At 44.1% G+C, this 24843-nt stretch overlaps 1 protein-coding gene across 1 annotated transcript in view; it reads right to left on the reverse strand.

Moving 5' to 3' along the window:
• Positions 1–23388: 23388 nt before the first annotated feature.
• The window catches only part of UACA (uveal autoantigen with coiled-coil domains and ankyrin repeats), an 84387-nt gene continuing 82932 nt past the window's right edge, over positions 23389–24843 (reverse strand). Inside the window, 1 exon segment of the mRNA XM_033107969.1 lies at positions 23389–23578. Within this exon segment, the coding sequence (XP_032963860.1) occupies positions 23507–23578 (72 nt within the window). The 3' untranslated portion in view covers positions 23389–23506.

Below are 24843 nucleotides of genomic sequence, written 5' to 3' on the forward strand. Positions count from 1 at the left end.
TAGGAGCCCAGCACTTCAACCACCTGCGACACCAGGCCGGACCCAATTTTATTAATCTTTCAAAGATCCAGTTCTTTGTTGCATTAATTTTTTCTGTTATCTTTTTGTCCTCTATTTCATTTAATTCTGCTCTAATTTTTATTATTTCCTTCTTTCTATTGACATAGGGTTTTGTTTATTCAGGTGTTTGTTTGTTTGTATGCTTTCTAGTTCATTAAGGTGAAATGTTAGGTTTATTTGAGATTTTTCTGTTTCTTGAGGTAGGCCTGTAACTCTATATAAACTTCCCTTTTGTTACTACTTTTGCTGCATCCAAAAAAATTGATATGTCGCATTTTAATTCTTATTTGTTTTTCTGTATTTTTGGTCTCTTCTTTATTTCTTCTTTCACCCAGATGTTGTTTAGTAGTATGTTCTTTACTCTCTACATATTTGTGAGTTTTTTCCAGCTTTCTTTTTTCATTTGATTTCCAATTTCAAAGCATTGTGGTCAGAGAATCTTTCTAAATTTGTTGAGGCTAGTTTTGTGTCCCAACACATGGCCTACCTATCCTTGAGAATGTTCCATGTGCAGTAGAAAAGAATGTATATTCTGGTGCTCTGGTATGAAAAGCTCTGTAAATATCAATTATGTTCATTTGGTCTAATGTGTCATTTAAAGCCAATATTTCCTTACTGATTTTCTGTTTGGATGATCTATCAATTGCTGTAAATGGGGTATGACTGTAATTTTGTTTTTGTCAGTTTTTCCCAATAGAGCTGTTAGTAATTTCTTTATATATTTTGGTGCTCCCAGGTTGGGTGCATATATATTAATAAGCGTTATGTCTTTTTGATGTATTGTCCCCTGTATCATTACAAAATGTTCATTTTTGTCTCTTGTTACTTTTTTCATCTTGAAATCTAATTTTTGTGATATAAGTATGACTACACCCACTTTTCTTTGGATTCCATTTGCTTGGAGTATCATTTTCTACCCCTTCACTTTGAGTTTATGTTTGTCTTTGCAGCTGTGATGTGTGTCCTGAAGGCAGCATATAATTAAGTTTTGTTTTTTGATTCATCTCTCTACTCTGCCTTTTAATTGGTGAGTTCAGTTCATTTACATGTAGGGTGATTGTTGATATATGAGAATTTCCTATAGCCATTTTATCTTTTGTTTTCTGGTATCTCTGTATCTTTATTGTTTCTTTTCCCTTGTGTTTCTTTCTGTTATTTTAGTTTGGTGGTATTCTATGATTGTTCCCCCTCCTTTTCCTCTGTTTTAATGTTCTGTGCCTCAGTTCTAGATTTGTGTGTGTGCGTGTGTGTGTGTGTTTGCCATAAGGTCTATTCAAAAGAAAGTTTCATATGTACAATAGTCCTTTTCCTTCTGATTGCATCTTACCTCCACTCATACGTGCAAGTTCAGTCCTTTTTGCTCTCTTCTTTTATGCTTTTGTTGTCTGAAATTATCCTTTTTTTATGCTGTGTGTTCATTTCCAAATTGCAGTAGCTATGGTCTTCTTTTTAAAAAAATGCTTTTACCTCCTTAAATCTTTATGTTATATTTAAGTGTTTAATACCCTACTCTGCACAAGGGTTGCAATTTCCTGCTTCTTTCTGTTAGTCACCTTACTCACGGTTTTGTATCCTTTTGTCTTTTTGTTTCAGGTAGAAGAGACCTTATAGCGTTTCTTGTAATGCAGGTCTTGTGGTGAATGCCATTAGCTTTTGTATGTCTGGAAAAGCCTTTATTTCTCCTTCATATCTAAAAGATAACTTTTCTGGATATATTATATTCGTGGCTGGTGATTTCCCTTTCTCAATAATTTGAATATTTGATTCCACTCTCTCCTAGCTTGTATGGTTTCTGCTGAAAAATCTGATGATAATCTAATGGGGTTTCCTTTATAGGTTATCATGTTGTTTTCCCTGAATGCCTTGAGAATTCTTTCTTAGTGATTAATTTTTGACAGTTTTAATATAATGTGCCTTGAAGAAGGCCTTTTTGGTTTGGGATAATTGGGTGTTCTGTTAGCTTCTTGGACTCAAGGATCTAGTTATTTCCATAGGTTTGGGAAGTTCTCACCAATTATTTGTTTGAACAAGCTCTCTGTGCTCGTCTCCCTCTCTTCTCCTTCTGGTAAACCTATTATTCTTATATTGCTCTTTATCTAATAGAGTCAGATAGTTCTCATAGAGTTTCTTTCTTTCTTTCTCCTTCCTTCCTTCCTTCCTTCCTTCCTTCCTTCCTTCCTTCCTTCCTTCCTTCCTTCCTTCCTTCCTTCCTTCCTTTCTTTCTTTCTTTCACTCTTAATTCTCTCTTCTTCTACCTGGGTAATTTCTTGATTTCTGTCTTCAATATCACTATTTCTTTCCTCCATCTGGTCAGCTCTATTTTTTTTAACCTCACTAGTTCATTCTTCATCTCATTTATTGAGTTCTTCACCTCCAAAATTTCTGGGTTTTTTTCCACCAGAGAGAAAGGTTTATTAAGGTGAAAACTTGACTCACCATGTGTTCAGTTCTTTTTTATAGTTTCTATATTTCAATATCTTTGGCAAATCACTCCTTTTGTTCATTGATTTTATTTCCAAGCTCATTGAATTGCTTTTCTGAGATTTCTTGTATCATGTTGAGTTTTTTCAGAACTATAATCTTAAATTCTGTCATTTAAAGTATAGTTTCCCATGTCTTTAAGTTTATTTTCCAGAGATCTTTTATTTTCTTTCTGAATTCCCTGTTACCTTGGTTATTCTGTGCTTGATGAAATATTTCTCTGCCTGGGCATTTGTGGGAATGAAACTTTTTTTTATTTTGTTTTAAATACTTGACCACTGTTTAGCAGGTTCCTAAGTAGAGGTCTTTCTTTTGTGTTTCAGTAGGTGGTGCTGAAGCACACATTTTTATTTCTCTTACCTACATTGCTGAGGCTTCTGGGATATCTGTGTGATGGTGTCTCCTTCGTTGTGGAAAATGCTCCATATTTCCTGAGGAGGTGGGCATCCCCATTAAAACTAGTTGCCTCAGTCTCAGGGCACCACTCCCTTGGATTGGAAGTGGTGCGCTTTAGGTCTCCTGGCATATGTATTCCTGGCCCTGCCTTCCTATAGCCAGAAGCTGCTGACAGACCTGTTCTGTCTGAGTTAACCCAGATGCATCTCCCCCAGGCTGCACTGGGATAAGTGGGGAAGCGGTGGGCGGGGCAGGTTCATCCTTCCGTGGCTCTGTCCTCTCCAGTGGCCTTAGCTGCAATGTGTACAGACCCCCTAGGCTGGAAAGTTTTTCTCAGCCCTGTTGCCATCTGCCAACTGAGGATTTTCCTGCCCGGTGGGCCACAGGGTGACGTGATGGGCCGGTTCCTACATCTGTGGAATCCTTTGGACGATGCTGGTGGGCTGTGGAAGGCTGCAACCCTTTGCACGGCTTCTCTGTCCCTGACCCTCAGTGTGTGCCGGTCACTCAGGCCCAGTTGCTGTCTCCCAGCCTCTGGTTTGCTCAGTGAGTGTTGCATCCCAACCCTTCACTGCTGTTGCATCCTGGGGCAACGGTGAGCACCCAACTGTGCACGGCTTTGGTCTCTGTTCTTTGCTTCCATCTCATCTCCCCTGTTTGCTCTGATACACCCACCTTCAGATGTCGCAATGTGTGTATCTTTCAGGCGTGTTTGTGTGTTGAGCAGGGAATCCTATGTTGAATTACAGCTGTCCTACTGTAACTTTGAGGGTGGAGACCTGGAAGTCCTCTCATGCTGCCATGCTGCTGATGTCTGTGCCTTTATTCTTGATATTGGTTCTTTGTCTTCTATTTATTAATTTCACTCTTCTTCTATGCCTTGGTCCCTGTTTTATCAACCTAAGAGATTCATTTTGGACTGCCTTCCTCTTCAACAATCTAATATTTTCTGGAGATTTCTACAGTGCTCTAGCTAGTCTTACAGTTTTCCTGAAACCCCAATGTCATTGCTAGGAGGGAAAGCTTGTTCCCCATTCACATCTCACTCTATAATACATGGAGGGGAAATTCTGTGTAACAATTTTGGCCTCATTCAGATTGGTGAGTCAGAAAGGAGAAAAGGAAAACTGGGCAACGGCAGTCCAGACCCTTCTGCCCTTTCTCTTGGGAACAGGTTGACCTACGGAAGCACACCTTGTGTTGCCTTCCTCCAAGAGCACAAATTCCCTAGCCAATATTTCTGGGTGGTTACATCTGTCAAAATCTGAAATTCAGGATGAAAAATACCAAAATGTCAAATTCACCATTAATAAAAGAGGAGGTATTTTGGTGTTTATCTCCCTTATCTCTTGCCTTATTTCTCAGTGCATTCAGAAATTAGGGTAGAGTAAGAGGGTACTACTTACTAGCCTCCCTTGAGCCTAGTAGATATGCAAACCAATTATCTTCCTGGCGTGATCATTCCGTCCTTTGTTTAAAAAGAAAACATTCTCATGTTCTCAAACATTCCGTAGAGAAGCTGTGGCTCTCCTGAGTGGTTCCATGGTGCCGAGGAATACGGATATAATGCATCCAGGGGAGAGCTTTTCCACCTCATGCATCAGCTCATCATATGTTTTGTCACCATTGACTGCTTGGACTAACAGTAACTTCATGACACTGGAATCCATAAATTAATCTTAACTAAAGGTGTCTTAATTGTGATGAGAAAGGTAAAAACTAGGGCGGGGGCAGTGAAAATGTGGCTAAGTTGAAAGCATCTCTAATGAGAGAAAAACAGTGGTCGGCTTGAGTCTCCATTGTAGTGTGACAGACAAACCTGAGCTCAAATCCCAGCTCAGCGACTTTGAGCAGGCACTTGGTGCCTCTGAGTCCTAGTTCCCTCCCCTGTGAAAATAGACAAATGACGTTCACCTTAAAGGCTGTTAAATGAGCTAACATATTGGAAAGCCTGAAATGCAGTGGAAAAAAAGAAACGTTTTTTTCTTTTCTTTTTCCCTCCAAAAAACCAAGTGGCCCAAATTTTTTTGATTATTTTAGCAAGTGTTGGGGAAGATTCTCATGTAATACTGAAAACCAGGGAAATAGGAAGGTTAGCAAACAAACAAACAAACAAACAAACAAAAAACCCTGCAAACAACAGAGTTAGAAAGGAAATGATTCAGTAAAGCGTCCTACCTACATCTGTACAACTTAATGCTTTGCTGCAAGGCTCTCCCAACTGTTATTTAACTTGAGCCTCACAATCGCTCCATGAAATTGATGGGCGAATACTACTGGGTCCGTTTGAAATATGAGGAGCTAAGTTTAAGAAATCATATACGACAGCTCAGGCACTTCGGCATCCCATCTCGTACATCTCTGCCAGGACGTGTTATGGTTACTCGGAAATAATGACCCTAATGACGCCACCAGTGTGCATATGTGGCACTCCTTGGTGTGCACATCTCACATCCATTTTCTCATCTAGTTTTCATGACAAGGATTTCTGGACATTTCATAGTTGAGGAGCCCAAAGCTTCCAAGAGGCCAAACAGCCAGCCCAATATCACACAGCTAATGCAGAGGCCGAACCCAGGTCTTCTGACAAGTCCAGGACTCCTGTTTTCATGGAGCGATTTCATGGAGCGATTGTGAGGCTCATGGATTTGAATCACACTGAGGATCTCAAGGGTAATGGTGAAGTGGATCCATGTCCGGGAGACAGCAGGGCACTTGTTCTTCAGCCCTGGAAGAGCGCTGCCTGCGAGTGGCCCTGGCCCTCGTGGTCACAGAGAACAGCACAGCCAGCACTCTGCCCAAATTAATCTGGTAGAATCTACAGCAACTGTGTGATTTATCGATGGCTTTTATTCCCCACTGGGATGGCACGAAAATGAGTAACAAGCTTATGAAGAGGGAGCACTTTGAGCCAGCTCTCACAGGAGGTTATTATGTGCTGGGATGCTGCCCGGAGCAGCCCAGGATGATGGGTGTCTTCTGCAGACGGCTGTGCCTCGTTTGCTCCTTTGGCAGCGAGTCGCTTCTCTCTACAGACATGGGCTTGAGAGGTAATAGCGCTGGCATCTCCCTGTTCCAGGAATGAAGATGAGAGGAGCATTGATGGGCTCAGGGGGGACAAAATAGAACCGCATCCTAGGGGCACAAGAGCTGCATTTAACCCTGTGGTAGCTAGCAGGAAGGTACCCCCCTCCACGGTTTTTCAATGCATTCAGTAGCCACCCTGCTGGATCACAATCCATGGCACCTTCCTGGTGGTTCAGAGATGCTGTTTTACTTATCCATTGCTGAATCGCAAACCACCCACAAAACTTATGGGCTTGAAACAATCATGTTTTTACCCACAATTCCATGGGACAGAATTTGCGTGGCTCAGTGGAGAAAGCTTCTCTCTGCTCTACACTGTGTTGCCTGGGGTGGCCCGACTGGGGCTGGAGGATCCAAGTTACCCTTATGTCTGGTGCCATGTTGCTGCCTGTCATGGGGGGAGCCGAAGGGGGACTCAGTCCTAGCCCACACAGCCTTCCTCCAGCACGACGGCCTGGATGTGTTTACATGGCAGCTGCGTTCTGAGGGCAAAAGTGAAACCGCAAGTCCATTAGGGCCTGGACTCTGAAGTCCCAGAAAGTCATTTCTAAACATTCTCTTGGTGAAAGCAAGGCAAGACCTGCGGCCAGCTCAGAGTCAAAGGGTGGATAAGTAGACTGAATGTTTGCATGTCACTGCAAACGAGTGTGATCTGTTGGGGGCCACTGGCAGGCAGACTCTAGATGGACTTTGGTGAGCAGGAACTTTATTAAGGAGAATGGACACCAGTGGAAGAGAAGGGAAGGAAGCAGGAGGAGGCAGAGGGAAATGTCGCGCTATGATCGGTCCAAAGAGAGCCTCAGCCTGAGCCCCAGGAGCGCTGACGCTAGAATGGCCCTTCAGTGATGTCATGAAGTGGGCCAGGCTGTCATAGCCCTGCAGGCTGCCTGCTGACAGCGCTCCCTGTAGCTGAGAACAGGCTTTCACTGAAGGGGATCTGGGCGGTTCTCATGAGGTCCACCAATGCTTTACCACGCTTGCCTTCTCCAAGAATTGAGTTTCCTTCCAAGCACCTATCACTGAGTAGACAAAGCAAGATGCATGGACACCCCCCTCTCCCGGTGTGTGTCCGTGGCATTCTCGTCCCCATCTCTCCAGCCCCTCCCTTCCTGCCCCATCCTGGTGCAGGTCTTATCTAGATGACCATGATAGCCTCATGACCAGGTTTCCCCCCTTCTGCCTCTTCCGCCTGAAAACCGCTGTGTGCACAGCAGCCCCGGCTCCTGGTCTAAAACAGAAACCTGCCCCTGAGACTCTCCTGCTTAATGCCCTTCCTTGAGCTCCACCACCTCCACACCAAACCCCGGCCTCTTGACACGGGTTCCCAGGCCGAGCACAGCTTTGCCCCAGCACGTGACCCAGCCACATATTCCTTCACTTTCCTCCCTGACCCATGGGAGCTTCGTGTGCTCTCTTTGCCTCTGGGCTGCCGCGCAAGCTGTTCCATCTGCTTTACACTCCGTCCCGGGTATCTCTCTTTCCTCTCTCTCTCATTCCCCTCTGCTGACTCGTCAGCTGACAATTTGCTCCTGGAGCCTTCCAGAGCCCCAGAGCCCACCCCAAGGGTGTCAGGAAGCTCCCTCACATTCCCGGGCACCTCTGCTCCCCTATCCCAGCGCTCTGTGCACAGGCATAGGTGTCTGTCTGTCTCCCACTAGGCCGGGCGCGGGCCCACTGCACTCAGAGAGGAGAGCACAGCATCACACAGAGCCACGTGCTTGGCACATCACATCACAGTGCCTCAGTCACATGTCCTCTGGGCTACGTCGCTAAACTGAGAGCTGGAGAGGCAACAAGAGGAAGGAAAAAGAGGCCTGCAGCCTGAGGTCCTGAATGAGACAAGCCTCAGGAAATGAGTGCTCTTGAGGGCAGGGGAGAGCTGCTCTGGAAAATGGGCCTGGCCTGCAGACTGTCCAGCCCCAGCCCAGTGTGGCGAGTGCCCTGTCTCAGATGTGAGGATGACCTGGGGCCCTGGGAGCCCGGAGCACACCCAGCTGGCGCCCACGAGTCCTGGAGGGTCCCACTTCCCTTTAACACAGTATCCAGATCTCTGCTCCCTCCTGGGCTCCCCCACATTGGCAGAGGTCTCAGCGTTCCTGCCATGGGATGAAATACGCAGTCCGTCTTCCTCCCGCCGCAGAAAAGCACTGCCAACCCGCAGAGCGAGAGAACTGCCCATCACGTCGTGAGTTCTTGCTGTGAGCCAAGCCCTGTCCAATGCACTCCAGGAAGATAATTATCCTTGCTTCTCAGGGTAGAAAACGGAGGCACACAGAAGTTAAGTGGCTCGCCCAAGGTGAGTGGGGCCATTCTTTACCTCCCTTCAGGGAACGGATGGAATGGGGAAGGGACACTCCCACTTTGTTCTACAAAGAAGAGTCTTTGTGAAGAAAAACAGTGGATGTCTACACAGGGCCTCATAGTCCTTGCAGGCTGGGACAGCAGTGTGGGTCACAGGGGCAGCGGCCATGGGGGTGGGGCCCAGTGGACCTCCTTCCAGGGAGCAGGGGGGTGAGTGCAGACGGGCCAACACGGCCCACGTGGAAGTGTGCGTTCTCTGCAGGGTGCTTCTGTGCAGGGCAAAGGAGCCCGGGTGCCTCTCCATCCCTCTGAAGTGCAGAGCAGGGAGCAGCAGGATGCCCATGTTTAACCCTGTCCCTGCCGTAACCCAGCCCAGAGGGAAGACATGGTGAGATTTTGCTAACAAATATCACTACTGTCACACAGAAGCAGGCACAGTGCCTTTGAGAATCCCTTGATACCCGAGGGAGCTCCCCATTCTCCATTCCCCTAAGTACTGAGGCCAATCCTTGTTGACCATTTAATTAGGCCGAAAGTGGAGGAAGAAAAACAACTGCTTCCGCGCTCTTAATTCTGGTCAGCAAAGAACTGGCTGCTGAAATGGAAGAGAAAGGAGACTGAACATGTGACCGTCAGCTCAGAAGAAGCATGTGGACTAGGGATGCGCCCATATCCTCCTGTCTCCTGTGAGCCCAGAGACGGCGCAAGTCCCCTGGGAGGCAGCACTGATGCTTCCAGAAGCAGCCCGCACCAAGGAGGGGGGTGTGGTGAATCAACACCCAGCTTTTTTTCCCTTCTGTGGTGTGCTCTCTATGGCCTTCCGGGCTCCCTATGGGATCTATCTAGCTTTTGTTGCCCACAGTGGTAACTCAAATGACAACATACATTCCCTGGGCGTGCTTCCTTTCTTGCCTTGTTTCTACACTTCCATACCAATATTTCCAGGACGACTTTCCAAAAAACGAAAAAGCAACTTACACTCAAATCTTTCTTCCAGGCCCTATGTCTGGAGGGACTCAAGCTAAGATAATGTGATAATCAAGAAACTAAATCTGGAAACCTGGAGACACAGTAGTAGAGTGGATAATTCTACAGGCTTTGGAGTCAGACAGTCTGTGCTTCAGTCTGCCTCTACAAGTATATAAATATTTAATATTAAAAGGGGTGTTATTTATTGTTAGGAAGTCGATTTCAAGATAGGCAGAGCTGGAAACTCTAAGGAAGAAGATGGCTCAAGAAGGATGGTAGGCTTTAAAAAGTTCTGCGAATATGCAAATAATTAATTCCTTAGAAGCAACTCCAGAGACACTGTGGCTTCCCAGGATGCACTTCCGGGTGGGGAAAGAGGGCAGATGTTTCAAAGGACAGGGGCAGAAGGAGTAGTGTGGGCAAGGCAGAGAAGGAAGGCTCCCATCCCAGCCTGGAAGGCAGGTGTTGGGAGGCCAAACCCCAGAATGAAGTGCAGCTTGTGACTATCCCAAAAACAATAGAAAGGGCTTTGTTAATGAAACAGGGAAGGAGGAATGGACAAGCCAGTGCTTGTGGCAGAGAGGGCTACTCATAGGTGACAGGGAGCAAGCAGAACTGCTGAACTCCCATTTACTCCTGTCTTTCCTGTCAAGTGAAGGTTTGAGAACATAAAAGGTGAAAACAAAGTTAAGAGAAGTCGACACTCACCTATGCCCGGGCAGGCTTTGGGGCTTGACAGGATTACTCGGCTGGTAGACGCCTGTGAGCCAGGGAGGCTGGGCTTGGGCTCTGTGGCCCGTCAGCGAGCTCATTCGTGAGGGCAGCTGGGCAGGCAGTAACGAGGAGGGGACTGCAGGGCTTTGTCCTTGGTCCCAATATGTTTTCGAAGGAACATAATGGAGATCTAAGCCCAGAGAAGGCTCTCAACCATGTCTGTCCTCAGGACATGTGGCAGGGTCTGGAGACCCTTTCTGGTTGTCACAATTGGGCATGTGTGGAGGCCAAGGGTAGAGCTTAACTTCCTGCAATGCACAGGACAGTCCCCACAACAAAGAGTTATGTGTTCCTATACGTCAATAGTGCCAAGGCTGAGAAACCCCGCTCTAAATGGATGACTTTTGATGGAATGACTGAGTTATTAAGCACCCACTCTGTGCCTGGGGAATGCACGGACGAAAAAGACACAGTCTCTCCACTCAAGAGCTCCTACTCCAGCACAAGGGACAGAGTCAAGGGGTCATAGTAGAGTATGAAATGTGACCTAATGCAGGAGCTATGAGTACAGAGATAAAAGTACCACGATCCCACTAAGCCATGTGAGCTGGGCTTTGAAAGGTGAATGGATGTTTGGTCGGGACACACCATGTAGATGAAGAGTGAGTGGAGGCGTTAAATGTGTCCCTGTGCTGGGGATGTCACAAGCAGTGCGACTAGAGTGCTGGGTTCTGAAGGAGGAACAACTGCAGACAGGGTGGGCGGGCCCCATGCGCCATGGGAAGGCCCCTCGACTGTCATACACAGACTTCAAGAAAGTCGTGAAGCAGACGGTAACATGGTCTCATCGATCTCTTTAAAATAAGAATATATTTACTATCTCTTTGGTTAAAAAAAATTCTGCCCTCATGTAAAGAATGAATATAATGTTAATCTCATTCATAAGTTCACCATGATGACATCATACCAAAACACAGTGGAATGTACTGGAACCTTCTAGAGCACACCAAAACACTCCACACATCCACACTTATCAACCCCTCCTTTTGTCCCACGTCTTATAATTAAGTTCGTGAACTCATCCTAGAAAAAGAGCTCTACGTACCTCATTACTGAATATCACTACGGTCACCTTTGAAGTACTCCCCTTGGGAAGCTATACACTGACGCCGGGGCCTAGTCCACCCTTCAAAGCAATTTTGGACTCTTTTTCTGGAATGGCCATCAGAACTGTCGTCATTATTACCCTTGATGTGCTGAATGTCATCAAAATGTCTTCTTTTCAAATTTCCTTTATCTTTGGGTACAGACAGAAGTCATTGGGGGCTAGATCAGGTGAGTAGTGAGAGTATTCCAATACAGTTATTTGTTTACTGGCTAAAAACTCCCTCACAGACAGTGCAATGTGAGCTGGTACATTGTCATGATGCAAGAGCTCCTTTGGGACCATTTTTGCACACACCTCTCTCATGCCAAGATTTTCAGTTAAGATTTTCCTACCTATTTCTCTTTCGATGTTTACTTGGTCTGCTATGCTTCTCACAGTCAGCTGACGATTTTGGTGCACAATTCGACAAATGTTTGCATGTTTTTCTCAGTTCTGCTCATTACTGGCCGCCCTGACTTCTTTTCATCAGTGACGCGTTCTCTCCCCTCAGAAAAACGTTTAATCCATTTGTACACTGCTGTTTTCTTCATGGCATTATCCTCATAAACTTGGACTAACATGTCCCTGATTTCACTTCCACACTTGCCAAGTTTAACAAGAAATTTAATGTTTGTTCATTGCTCTAATTCAAGCTCAGATATTCTCACGACAGCACACAAAAACACGCAGCAACAATAATGAACGCCACTCAGCAAGACACCACCACACATCGACACACACACAGCTGTGAGACACAGATACACCAAGGTTATGACACCTCACGGAGCTGCTTGTACAGTGCTGCCAGTGTCAGCGCACGGTGGTAAGTTCTCAAACTTAATTGTCAGTCCCCATATGCGTCAGCTTTTTCAAAGTGTTCAATACAGTAATTTTTAGTAAAGTTGCAGAGCTGTGTAACCATTGCCATAATCCAGTTTGAGAACATTTCCCTCACCCCATAGCATCCGTGTGCGCATTTATAGTCACTCCCCATTCTTACCCCAGCCGCAGGCCACTGCTAACCTGCTCTCTGTCTCTGTGTATTTGCCATTTCTAGACACTTCATAGGAATGGAATCATAAAACACGTGGTCTTTTCCCTCCAGCTTCTCACACTCACCACTGTGTTTCGAGGTTCATCGTGTGGTAGCACGAATCAGCACTTTCTTCCTTTTTATTGGCAAACGACATTCCAGTCAGAGGTCTATTTAGAAAATGATGCTCGTTCTAGATTGAAAGTTGAGTAGGAGGAGGAAGAACTGAGAAGCCAGGGGACTGGCTGGGAGACGATGGTGTTTGTTCAGGCTGGAGAGGAAGAAGGCCTGAGCTGGCAGCATGTGGAGAGAGGCACGCCACTGGGGGTTCCAGGGCCGGGAGGCACTTTGCTTACGTGGGGGAGGTGAGACGCCGAGGGGAGGTCTGCATTGCTGCGGGACTAATTGTACATTAAAACTTTGCTATACAAAATAATAAAAAGAAAATGAAAAAAGAGGAAAGAAAATAAAAGGTAATACCATTTCTAGCCACTTTTATGTACTGTTTTTAGGCTCAGAACCAATAGAGGGAAGTCACAGGAAGGCAGATTTCTGGTTGAAATAAGTAAAAAGCTTTGTCCACGGAAACAGAATGGCAGAGAGTTGCCCACCCCTGGCAACATTCAAAAAAGAGGGGTTCCTTTGTGCCTCCAAGATTCTACTGCTACCCACACAAACTTATTACTTTTCGTACTCACAATTCTTACGTGACTACAGAGAGGACACCCACACCATGCGTGGGAAGTGTGACTCTGGGGTTACAGGTGAACCTCCATGATGCAGCCGATGCCCTGGAGTACCCGCGGCTCAGAGGCCGTCACAGGCCAAGTGTGGCGTGTGGTTGCTCCCTGAGGAGGTTCTGAACAGGCCCCAAGGCGGGCTTTTCACTAGTGGCTGCGCTAGGGCAGAGGGAGGCAGCATCCGTTTTCACTCACTAGGAAAACTCCCAGGGGGCACAGTGTCCCCCACTCTCCCTGACCCCCGCAGGCAGAGCCCACAGGCCCCCACCTCCCCTCCTCACTGGCCCCATGATGCTTTGCTGCTGTCACTGCACTCTCTGCTCTAATAAGCCCCAGTAACTCCAACAGACACTTACCTGTTACTCATTCCACACACTACGCCTTCCTTTAGGCCTGTTGTATGGGATGGTCTGCATGGGTGGTGCACAGGTGCCTAAGAAAAAGGCTCTATTTCCTTTGGGGAGAGAGGTCGTGAGACAAAGTCGTACAGGGCCGAGGTGGGATACGTGAAAGTCTGTGTCTGCAGACAAAGGAAGATTAAGTGCAAAACTTGGGCTTGGGGCAGGCAGGGGCTTGGGGAAGAAAGCATTCACCATGGTGAGTAGCTTAGTCTGGCTGAGGTGCTGTAAAAAAGGGTGAGTGCCCTGTGAAGCTGGAGAGGCAGATGTGGCTCCAAATAAGAACAGCCATATCCAAGGGAACTTGGATTTCAATCTGAAGGCCAGCGGGAGCCACTGTCAGAGAACAGTATGAAAAGCATGACGAATTCAAGGACTACAGCTGAGTGATTCCTTCTAAGGGCAATGACCAACTGAAAGGAAGAGTAAAAACAGCTCTGACCCCCAAATTCTTGATCTCGTGGGGTCCACTTGCCAGCAGTGACACCCTGAGACTTCATACAGCACCATGTGGAGAGGTGGTGTTTTGTTCTCACTGAAACACATTTGGATTTGTCGTCCACTCCCATGATGCTTCGGCCAGCATAACCCTCTGGGGACTCACCTTCTACACAGACTTGGTGTCAAAGATAACCTTGCTTCTAAGGAAACCCTTTTTCTGCAATATTAGAAAAATGGTGGATGGCCTTCATTCCTTAGTTTTTACCATGTACCAAATCACACAGAGAGAGCTGGCCTTCTAGAAGCGTGTAATCACCTATCGAAAACTCAAGTTATGGCACCACTGGAGAGACAGCACCTGTGAGAGCAGACTGCTGACCTGCCGTGTACAACGCATGCCTCCAGGGGATCGGGACGTGCTTGCTTGTCACCACACTTAACGACCTACTCACAACATTTTTCTTCCCATCCCTCCAACTCAGGCCTCTTTGGGTTTAAAGATTTTAGTCTTGAGAGAAGACTTCTTCCATCAGAAGAATTGTTTCAGAAACTTGGCCTTGTTATCTCTTCATGCTGCTGTGATGCTGTGACAGCTGCTACAGAATGCAAGGAAAGGGTAGATGGAACCTGGAAGGCCCCCTAGGACTTCTCTTGACACTACGTGCTCAGTGATAAAAGTGAATGGAAACCGTAGCCAGTGTGCTTAATGATAGTGTTTGCCAGTTTCCTTAGAGTGAAAACTCCTGCAGCAGCCCATTTCAAGCTATCAATACAACAATACTGCATAAGGACATGCAGTTGGGATAAGACGAACAGTAGCACACTGTTTTTATGGTGTTTCTCCCATAAGTTTCAGAGACATAAATAATCTCAAAAAGATAAATAGTCAAATAATTAGAAAATAATGCGTTTGAGGCATTTATTGCATTTTTAATATAATTTATTTAACTGTGAGTTTATATAATTTGATTTTTAATAATTGGATTTTTTTTTTTAACAAATGGCCCACAGCATTGCTGAAAATTTATTAATCTCTTCGCACAAGCCAAGATAGAGCCAGCTCACCACGGAGCCACAGTTCCATAGAGAGCGGGCAAGGGCTCAGATCCCTCAGAAATGAAGGTTTGGGTCACGTTTCCTGGCTTAATAATCCTGTTGAGGTCATGGCTGAAGGGAAAGGAAATCTTCAATATCGTGGAGGATAAAAGTCACCAATACCAATTTTGCCTTTGGGTCTAATTTTAAAATCAAAGACTAGAGCAGCTACCCATATTTCCTTTCATTCCATGTATAGATTTATGGATTTTAACTAATTTTCCTTATCTTTCCTGTCATTACTCTCCCCCTTCTTGGGGAAGCTAACTTGACAATTTCGTCTGTAGGTCAGATAACAGAATTGTGAGAAAGAATGTGACAGCCCTGGAGGAAGAGGGCACCTCAGAGACCCTGCACTTGGACTTGGAACTGGTTCCAGTTCTTACGAGACATTGAGTCGTGGGTGGATGCATGTTTTTATTACATGAGGGCTAGGACAGAGGGAGTTACGTTGTATTTTGTTTTTGAAGCAAAAATGTGGAAAGAAGGAATATTCTTGATATGGAAAATCCCCCGCCATCACACACCACCTCATAATGCAAACCGGGATATAGCACAGTGAGTAACTGCCTCTGTCCTCTGCCCAAGCTCCGTCCTCAAATGGAGGCAGCCTTAATTTGTCACCTTCTGCTTCTGCAGCAGGACGAACTATGGGAGGAGGATGAAGCTGAGCAGAGAAGAGCAGGCAACTCCGTACCGTAAAGTAGAGATCTTCTCTCCTACATCACTGGTATTCTCCTCCCCAGATCAGGACAATGAAATGGGAACCAAGCATATAAGAGAGCTTTAGAATCACTGCAACTGTTCTGGAAGCCCTTCCCACTGCAGAATCCAGAATCATTCTCTTGATATTTAAGCTGGAGCTGACAGCTGCCCAAAGGGCACCGTGTGGCAGCTGGGACATGAACCCCAATGGGTCATGCAGTGGAACTCTCAGAACTGCCATTCAGCTGGCTGTGCTGCCTCATGCAGTTGTTTGTTTCCCAATAACACATCCATATGTTACAAGACTTGAATTTGGGGTGGGGGGGAAATATATTTATTGCACTCCAGCAGAGTTTTATGGTACTGGACACCAAAGGGAAGTTAGTGGCTGTTTGTGTTGTTTGTTTGATTTGGGGCTTTGAATGTCAGTCCACATCTATCGCCGGGAAATCCCCCCCATGAGGCTTAGGATGCAGCAGTGCTGATGGTGCCCTATCCTCACGTGCCAGCCTCCCTCACGCTTAGCACGTTTAGGTGCAGGCAAGATGCAGACGTGCCTGGGGGTCTCGCACTCAGTGATACAAACACGGCGTCTTCACCCAGCCGGTTCGGCAACATGGTTTGGCTGCAGGGCTTTCAAACTTTGTCTTTCCAGTGAGCTCCCTAATATTTTTTTTCAATAAACTACTTTTCTTCTTAAATCAGACAACTACTCTTGTAACTAAAATCTTTGGTGGATACTCTGTAAATCATTTCTCAGAAGTAGCAGAATTTCATTCTCACTTCTGAGATAGCTACCGACAAGTAGGGCCACCCACTAAGCATTCTGGGCACACAGTGGGGTGAAATGAAATGATGACTCACTTTGAGTAACGATGGAGTCCTTTTGAATGACTCTGCTTCCAGCATCAATCTGACACTTCCTTATTAAGCTCTTTGAACGCTCTGCCTTTAATCTCTCCTTTCTTATGGCTTGTCTTCCAGCCACTACTGCAGAGGCAGGACAGGAGCTCTTAAACCTATAGCAGCTTGAGTGCCCCCTGTAGTTTTTCCTAGCTTTGCTAAAGCACCAAAGCAATTACTGACTGCCCCACACCAGTGGTGACGGGTTTGGGGACATCCATGCAAGCACATGTACATCTCAAGCCAACTTAGTGTCCGAAAAAGCAACCCTGAATTATAAGTCAGAAAAAAACAGTCAGAAAAGTCAGAAAAGAACATGATTGGTCCAAATGCCAACACAAAACAACAGGCATTCCAGGAATAGAACCTCATAAAACGTTTGTGCTAAGGACTTTTGTAATAATCAAAGCATCTTTCTGTTCAGGTCTAGATACCGGAGTTATTTATCTGTGGTCACACCAATCATCAGAAGCGTGCCCAGGAGCCAGAACCAAATCTTGCTTCCACATCCTACTTTAAAGTGGTCAGCGGGGGAAACACCAGTTATCCCATCAAACGCTAGATGCTAATCTTTGGGCCACCTCCGTCTCTTCACCAGGAACTTGATCGTGGAGCAAACCCAACTGTCCCTGCTACAGAGGGAGGTCAGTACAACCTCTGCCTCTTACTGTCACTTAGCCCCTTAGTCAAAGCCAAGGGCACAGTTGGCAAAATGACCTGGCCTGGGTCATGTGCCTACATCCCAGGATGCCACGGAAAGCAAACATTGGGCATTTTCAGCGTTTATAGAGGGCGGGTATCTTTTCATCTCATTAAGGCTCATAATGCAGATAATCCCTAAACTGAAAAAAAGGGATTTTTGTCAAAACTATGGAGGGAAGGAGGAAATTTTGAACAGCAGCAACAGTTTAGAGGGAACTATGAAGATAGAATGAGCGAAATTCAGGCAGAAATGATGCCTCCACTTGTTACAAATTATCTTTCTTCCCCTTAAAATATATTTTTTCCCTCAATTTTAGTATTCTCACTACGATTCTCTGCTGATTAATACATTACTGAAAGTTACACATGCTTTAAAGTGAAAAATCATTCGTAATAGTTAACATGTTGTAATTTACAACTGGTGTGAATGAAATGGGTCAAGTGCTTTGTAGTTCCTGCCTCAGAAAGCTACAGGATTTCCTGTCTTGGATTGGAGGTGAGGGAGATGAGGGAAAACAAGAACGTATGGCAGGCCTGGATAAGGGAGTGCAAAAATGAGGGACTTGGGGTACTGTAAGAACATAGGAGGCCTGAAGGGACACAGAATGCCCTGGGATGTTCTCTTCCTTGCACTGACTGCTAGAAGTTGAGTCAAATTGAGGTCAGCGGCAGAAAAGCAAGCAGGATATTATGGTGTTCATGGCATGTTTTCTGCATGCCAAGCTGCCGCTTGTTTTTCCTGTCCCCATCCTTTTCATGTTTACTTCCCCTTCTCCTCTCCCATATGAAAGGAAAACACTGCGAGCCACCTTACAATCCTTTTTGCCATGAGGTGGGGGCGAAAATACTAAATATGCATATTGACATTTGCTTGGGGACCTAGAGCCTCAAATCAAGGCACTAGCTGTTCATTCTCGTTAGACATCGGATCACAAGGGAAGCTTCCTCAGATTCTGTTGTCCTGGTAACTGCTCTCTACTTAGAGAACATGGAGGGCGCGATTGCTCAAAAGGGTCTGGAAGCGGAGCAAAAGCTTCTTAAGGAAGGTTTTCTGCTTCCTACCACACAAGCCGTGGCAGCACGGTGGCACGGAGAAACGCCCCCCTGCGGGTTACCCCGGTTGCTGCAATGCATTTGGGCTTTGCTGCTGTGACGAGGCTGGTACACGACAATAACAAGACTGGCTATGGCACACCAAACATATTTACAATGAATAACAGTATTTTGGATAATCAAATTGCAAATCCTCTTAAAGGCTTTTGACTCTAATGGATATATATAGACTTAGACGAACAGTAGCTGGGGGGGCGGGGAGGGTTCTTTCAACTGTCGATTGGTGTGAATGAATAAAGATGGTTTTAAAAGAGCTATATTGCTTAGGGATTAAGGCCAACTGGAACAATTCACTTAAAAAAATCAAAAAGCCTCTGAGCTCAAGAGAGCAGCTCCCCCTTATGTGACGCTGACACATTTCCGGCCTCAGGACCGGCGGCCCTGCCATGGCCTCTCTGCTCATCGCACAAAGAAGTTTGTAATTGTGCATGCATGGAAACTTGCAACTCCTGGAAGTGACACAGTATTTGTAGCAACAACAAAGAGGAAAACAAGTAGCAGTCATTCTAATTTTGGCCCAACAGATTTTTAGCAGGAATCCTCTGAATATGAACGGCTTCATTTTTACACCATGAAGAGAATTTCTGAAGCAGCCCATAAGGTGCCACTTAAGTCGCAGGCAATTAAAAAAAACCCTAGAATAGCAAGAAAGAAAAATCACAAAATTTATTTGGACACTGTAAGGAAAAAACAAAGTTACAAATCCTTTTAACTCCGTCCCTTCCCACGTGCTCCCTGAATCTATTTGCTCTTATATTCCTACAGAAAAACTCACCACCAGTGTTTGGAGGTGGGAATGGGACAGGAGGTATGGTATAAATAGTAAGAAGTTTATAGTAATCAGATATTGCTTGTCATGTTTTCACTGGAACAGAGTAGAGAGTGTTACAAGCACTTAATAAACAGGATGGTGCATGTGTTCTCCCCACAAGTGAGTGGTTCTTCTGAGTTGAATCTCAGTCCTTTCTTGATCATTTGGGAAACACTAGAAAAACGTAGACTTATCAGAAGTACCTTCTCCTCTCTAGGTCTTCCCCGGCCCCAGCTCCCTCCTCCGCTCTGGTCTTTATCACTGGATGAGACATTTTCAAACTCAAATTCTTTACAATATAGAGCAACCTGGAAACTATTAGAAATGCGGTTTCTCAAACGAAGTATCAACAGAGGGGACCCGGCTCCTTGGACTTCCTGCCGGTACCACTTTCAAAGTGGCCTTCACCACACTCTTCTAGCTATTAAGAAAGCTACTTAATGATGCATACAATTGATTATTATAAAATAAGACGGAATCTGTACGGTAGCTGTTCACAGTGTGGAAAATCACGCTTTTTCATGGCCTATTTTCTTTTAAAATGTATGCCCTTTTCCCACCCTTAATGCATTCTGCGTATGTAAAATAAATACTCTTCGCAGCAGGACCCGGGCTCGGAGGCCTTAAAACCCAATAAAAGAGTCCTGTAGTTTAATGGTCCTTAAACGCTTGACATCTTTTTCACTTAATGTAAAATCCATCTGATCTAATAGCCGTGACTGAATTATAGATATATAATTTTTTTTCTATTAAATGTTAATCTCCTGACTTGGCAGAGAAATAGAAGCTCTAAATTATTAAGAAGGCAATAACCTCTCTAAACTCTTTTCCTGAATTCATGGTATTTCCCAGGACTATTATCTAAAAAAAAAAAAAAAAACCAAAAAAAACCCAACCTGCAAACCTGTTTAAAATATAAATATTGGGTCCATTAAGTACAACAATTTGATACCAAATATCAGTTATAAGAGGCTTTATTTTTATTGATGTCTCTTCTATTCCACTGAATGGAACACACACACACACACACCCCTCGGGGGAAGTGGGAAGCAACCCTCCCAGTCTTGGCTCTTTTTCATTTACATATGACATTTTTGTAACCTTCCCTCTTTGGTTGAATTCACCCATCACCCATGTTTGCTCATGCCAGCATAAATAACGGAAATGCCCGCCAATGCATGAGCGATGCCACATGTCCAATTATGCTAAACGCAAGTGCTCTGATCGCCTAGGGACTCTTCCTGGAATGCCAGCTTTGCTGCAGTTTTTCGAGTTTTTTTAAAATCTCTGCATTTATGACTCTTGTGAGCTAAAGGCCTTACACGCATTAAGAAACAGATGCCATGTTAAGAAGCAGGTTAATATTTACCTGGAGGGGCTGCTCTCGACAGCCTTGTTTCAAATAGCCAAGGCCCCAGCAAACATGGAAGAATTTCCAACACCAAAGTCTCACATCCAGTTTAGTCGGGGACATCACTGAATGAACGAGACGAGGGCAGAGATGCCCATTTTCCATTTGGTATTTTGCGCACGATGTATTTTATGGTGCCATTTGTTTTTTTTTTCTCTCTGAAACTCGTAATAGTTTTTCCATCTCTCTGAAAATTATTCACAATTATTTAGCAGCCAGGAGTAAGGCCCAGGTTCTTTTTCTCCGCCAGACGTGTGCAACCGTACTTGACATGCTCATCACAGACCCTCCTCTTTCCATCCTTATTTTGGGGCCTGCCACTACTTGGATGCACAGAACACGAAAGAGGCAAAAAGAGCACCATGAGGTTGCAGCATCCAGTGATGAGGAAAATAAAGAGGCAGCCAGAAGTAGTTTTCTTCAACCGTGGTGAGGCAGGCGGTAAGAGAGGCTTGTAACCACTGCTAATGTTTGGCGTCAGCGTAAGCACTGAGTGAGACACGTATCCATCAGGGACGGCGACAATTCATTTGAAACCCTTCCTTGCTGACTCTGAAACAAGTGAACTGAGCACATGAACCCTTCAGGTAGGTAAGAAGCATGTGCAGGGGAACAGTTTTAGGTCCTCGTGAGAGGGCAACCGGTAACACGAGGGGGAAAGTGCTTATGTTCTAAAGACGCAAGAGTTTTTCAGCAGCAATGAACCAATGCATTTAGAACAAGAGGACATTTTAAACCGTGTAACATTTGGTTGGGATCAAGAGAAAAGGTTTAAATGAAAAACAAGCCATCAGAAGATTAAAATTCATCTGGAGTTTTAGAGCAGCGCAGGTATAGCGAGTGATGAGTCACTGCAGTATGAAAACTTAAGATGTTCATTGCGTGAGTGTTTGATTTTACGTTAATAGCTCTTTGGAACAGGGACCCTCTGTCAAAAGGAAGAAGCTTTTCTGACGAAGCAGGAGTGATGAGAGAAAGACTAAACAGCGGATTAATAATAAAGCTTCCGCCAAGGCCTGCCCTCCGACAGGAAGGATTCAGCAATTCTCAGAGAGCACGCAGAGCGTCTGTGCAACAACCCATCTTCCTTCCTCCCGGCCAAAGTTCAGACCCCACAGCCTTTGTAAACACAGGACTGCAGAGACCAGCACGACCCATCATTTATGTTCCTCCCGTTTACCATCTAAAAGCTTTAACCTTCAGTGTCTTAAATGAAGTTTCTGCCTTTGATATCAAAAGGTGAGTGAATGAGACAATGGGATGAATTCAAGGTTACTTGATCTTTCACTCTACACAGTAACAGAAAATGGATGTCACCATCTGTATTTTGGACCCCATGGTTCCGTACATCAAATTCTCCAAGGCAACAAATGAACGTTTACCTTGTGAATCTTTTACAAGGATATTCAAAACAATATACCACAGAAAACATTTTATTGATGGTTGAGGGCAAAATAAAATACACATAAGGTTCCCTTCCTACTCATGGAAAATACAGCATTGAAATGTGAGTATTCAGTTAAGGACTTTTTCTATTCCAGGGTTTTAGCAGGTGGCTCATGAAACAGAAGTCATGCTGTAAAACAACATTAAATATAAAAATTAAAGAATCCAAATACTGCTTATGTAAACTGTGTCTATCCACCTAAAGAATTAAGAATAAATCCAATTCTGCCTTTTCACTGTTGTTTCTACACTGAAGAAATACTTCTTTTTCAGTGGAAAAAGTTATTTTGATGTCCTGTGTCCTTGTTATTATAAAAAATGGGATCAAAAGTCTGTTCAAGATGTTCCAAGATTACTGCTAAGGCACATTTTGCAATTAAAAAAGAACTTGGTGGAAATGATTCATTTGTTCAGTTTATTTGCTAACAGTCAAATTAGTAATTGTCAAATTGAATGGTAAAAAAAATATTAATAAAAATAACAAAACACATCAACTTTCCTTAATGAGATGTAGTTAATAAAAATGGTTACAATAGAGTATTTACTATAAACACGTCCAATTTTATTTTCTTGCTACCTATATTCTTAGTTTCCTATATTATTGCACTTTTGTCTAAAACCTTAAAGATCTGTTTTCTAAAACCAATTCTCTCATGCTCATTTTGCAAGAAAACTGCATTTCACATTATTAACCTCATTAGTGCAATTTTCCTATAAATAAATACAAAACATTTGGAGGATGCATATATAATGAGTACTTGGTTACTATAGTAGCAAATGTCAAAGTAATTGCTAAGAAAGTCTAAAATTTTGACACATTGAAAAATCTAGCATACCATTTATCATACTTCTCTAAATCCTGTGGCAAGAAAAGTCACCACAAGGGAAAATTAAGATACTGTTTGGGAGGCAATTTTATTATAAATTCCTGATATATTCCACCCTGGCCTGTTCTCAATCTAAATGTAATTTAGCATGCAAACTATTTTCAAGAGAAACGTACTTAAAAAGGCATAAAAGTTATTAGTGTAAGAAGAAACAAATCTGTACCTCCCAAAGAAGTTCAAGGCACTCATTAAGTGACGTCAGTAAAAACGGAACTTGGCCAGCCAAGTTCCAACGCATTCCTTGAAACCGCGTGAGGTCTGAGGGCTCAGGATGAAGCTGAAAGACCTTTTGATCCACTTAAAAGTGGCCACCAACCAAATTAATTTCTCTGAAAGAAATCTTTAAACAACTTGTTCAGCCTAACCCCTCTTCAACCCCACTCAGATGGCTCATGTTTTAGGGACTCCACGGTTTAAAAACATGTGGCCAATCGAAAGCAGGGTGTTAGGCTGTTTGCCTAACCGTTAAATTAACATATACAGAGTGTAAGATTTGAACTGATAGTGAACAACTCAGTCACATACTCATCTAATTAAAAAAAGCCTACTGATAGGACAAAAAATATTTTATTTCCATTACACTCGCACGGGAAGGCTCAGAAAGGCTGTTCCGTCGGAGCCCAGCGCTCAGCACCAGCAAGTGAGGTGACTGGCGGGGGCCACCTGCTAGCACACGAGCCCCTGTCGCATCTGTATGATCTGGAGCAAGGCCGCCTGCACATCTTCATCCATGTGGCCCTGGAGACAGAGGAGGAAGGGGCGTCATCCTTTACGTCATCTGCACCTACACCAGAATTCTAAAGCAAGGACTGTACAGTAGGGTCTAACCAGCTGTGATTAACCAAATGCTAAATCCTCACTACCTCAGTTATATTCTAAAGGATTTGTTGGAAAAGGGAGTAGAGCTCTATGGCGGAAATAAAGAAAGTCCATTTAAAAGTAGCGCACACCAGTTGCTCTTAACACCTATTATCAGAAATCAGATAAACAAACGTCTCTCTCTTTCTCTTTTATAATAACAGCTCGGATGATAAGAGGCAGCATAAGTTAGAAATGAACCAAGTAAACTACAAGGACATTTTGCTCCTGCTGAGATTTTTTTTTTATTAAAACAGCAATTAATGAAAAAAATCTCCGTATTTAGGTATTTTACATAAATAGAATTATATATTATTTTGCAACTCGCCTTTTCACCAGTGTCCTAGAAATTTTCCCTAAGTTATTTCCCTAATTATTTTCAATGATTGTATAATATCCCACTGTGTGGATGCATCATAATTTCTTTACCCATTGCCCCAGTGATGGGCATTTTAAGGTGTTTTCAATCTTTAGAAGCAGATTCCCAGAAAACAAATTGCTGGGTCAAAAAGCAGGCTCAAGTTTTAATTTTGCTAAGTACTACAACATTTCCCTCTATAGAGATTATAACAATTCACACTCCCACCAACAGGGTATAAATGCCCATTTTCCCACAATGCCCTGGACAACACTACAACCACCATCTTGTTTAATAGTCACCAATCCCTTAAGTGAAAAATGGTACCTCCTTGTTTATTTGCATTTGCCCCATTACTAGTGAGGTTGGGATCTTTTTACATGAATATTAGCCCTTTACATTTAGAAAGAAACACTTTAAACTTAAAAAGATGGCAAGGGGTTGATTACATGCACGTCAACATGGTGGGCTTATTACAGCACCCTGTTACCGTGTTACCCCGTTTCTTTGCTGGAGCACCTGAATAGATTTTAGCATAATGCCTTGTATTAATACAAGAAAGTCTGGCTTCCAAAATCTGTTTCTATAATAACAGGATGTTTAAATATCAAACATTAGCCGTAGTTGACTCAACTGAATTTCTGAGCTAACTTTGTGATGCCAGAAGGCAAGACTATTTCAGACGCCAAACTGCTTCTGCTACGCTTCATTAGGAGTCAGTAGAAAATAATTTCAGATTTCAGAAGCATACATTAGACAAAGCGGAAAGGCTTGCTAGTTTACAGTC

This window comes from Rhinolophus ferrumequinum, chromosome 6, assembly GCF_004115265.2.
Source record: "Rhinolophus ferrumequinum isolate MPI-CBG mRhiFer1 chromosome 6, mRhiFer1_v1.p, whole genome shotgun sequence".
In the NCBI taxonomy this organism is placed as follows: domain Eukaryota; kingdom Metazoa; phylum Chordata; class Mammalia; order Chiroptera; family Rhinolophidae; genus Rhinolophus; species Rhinolophus ferrumequinum.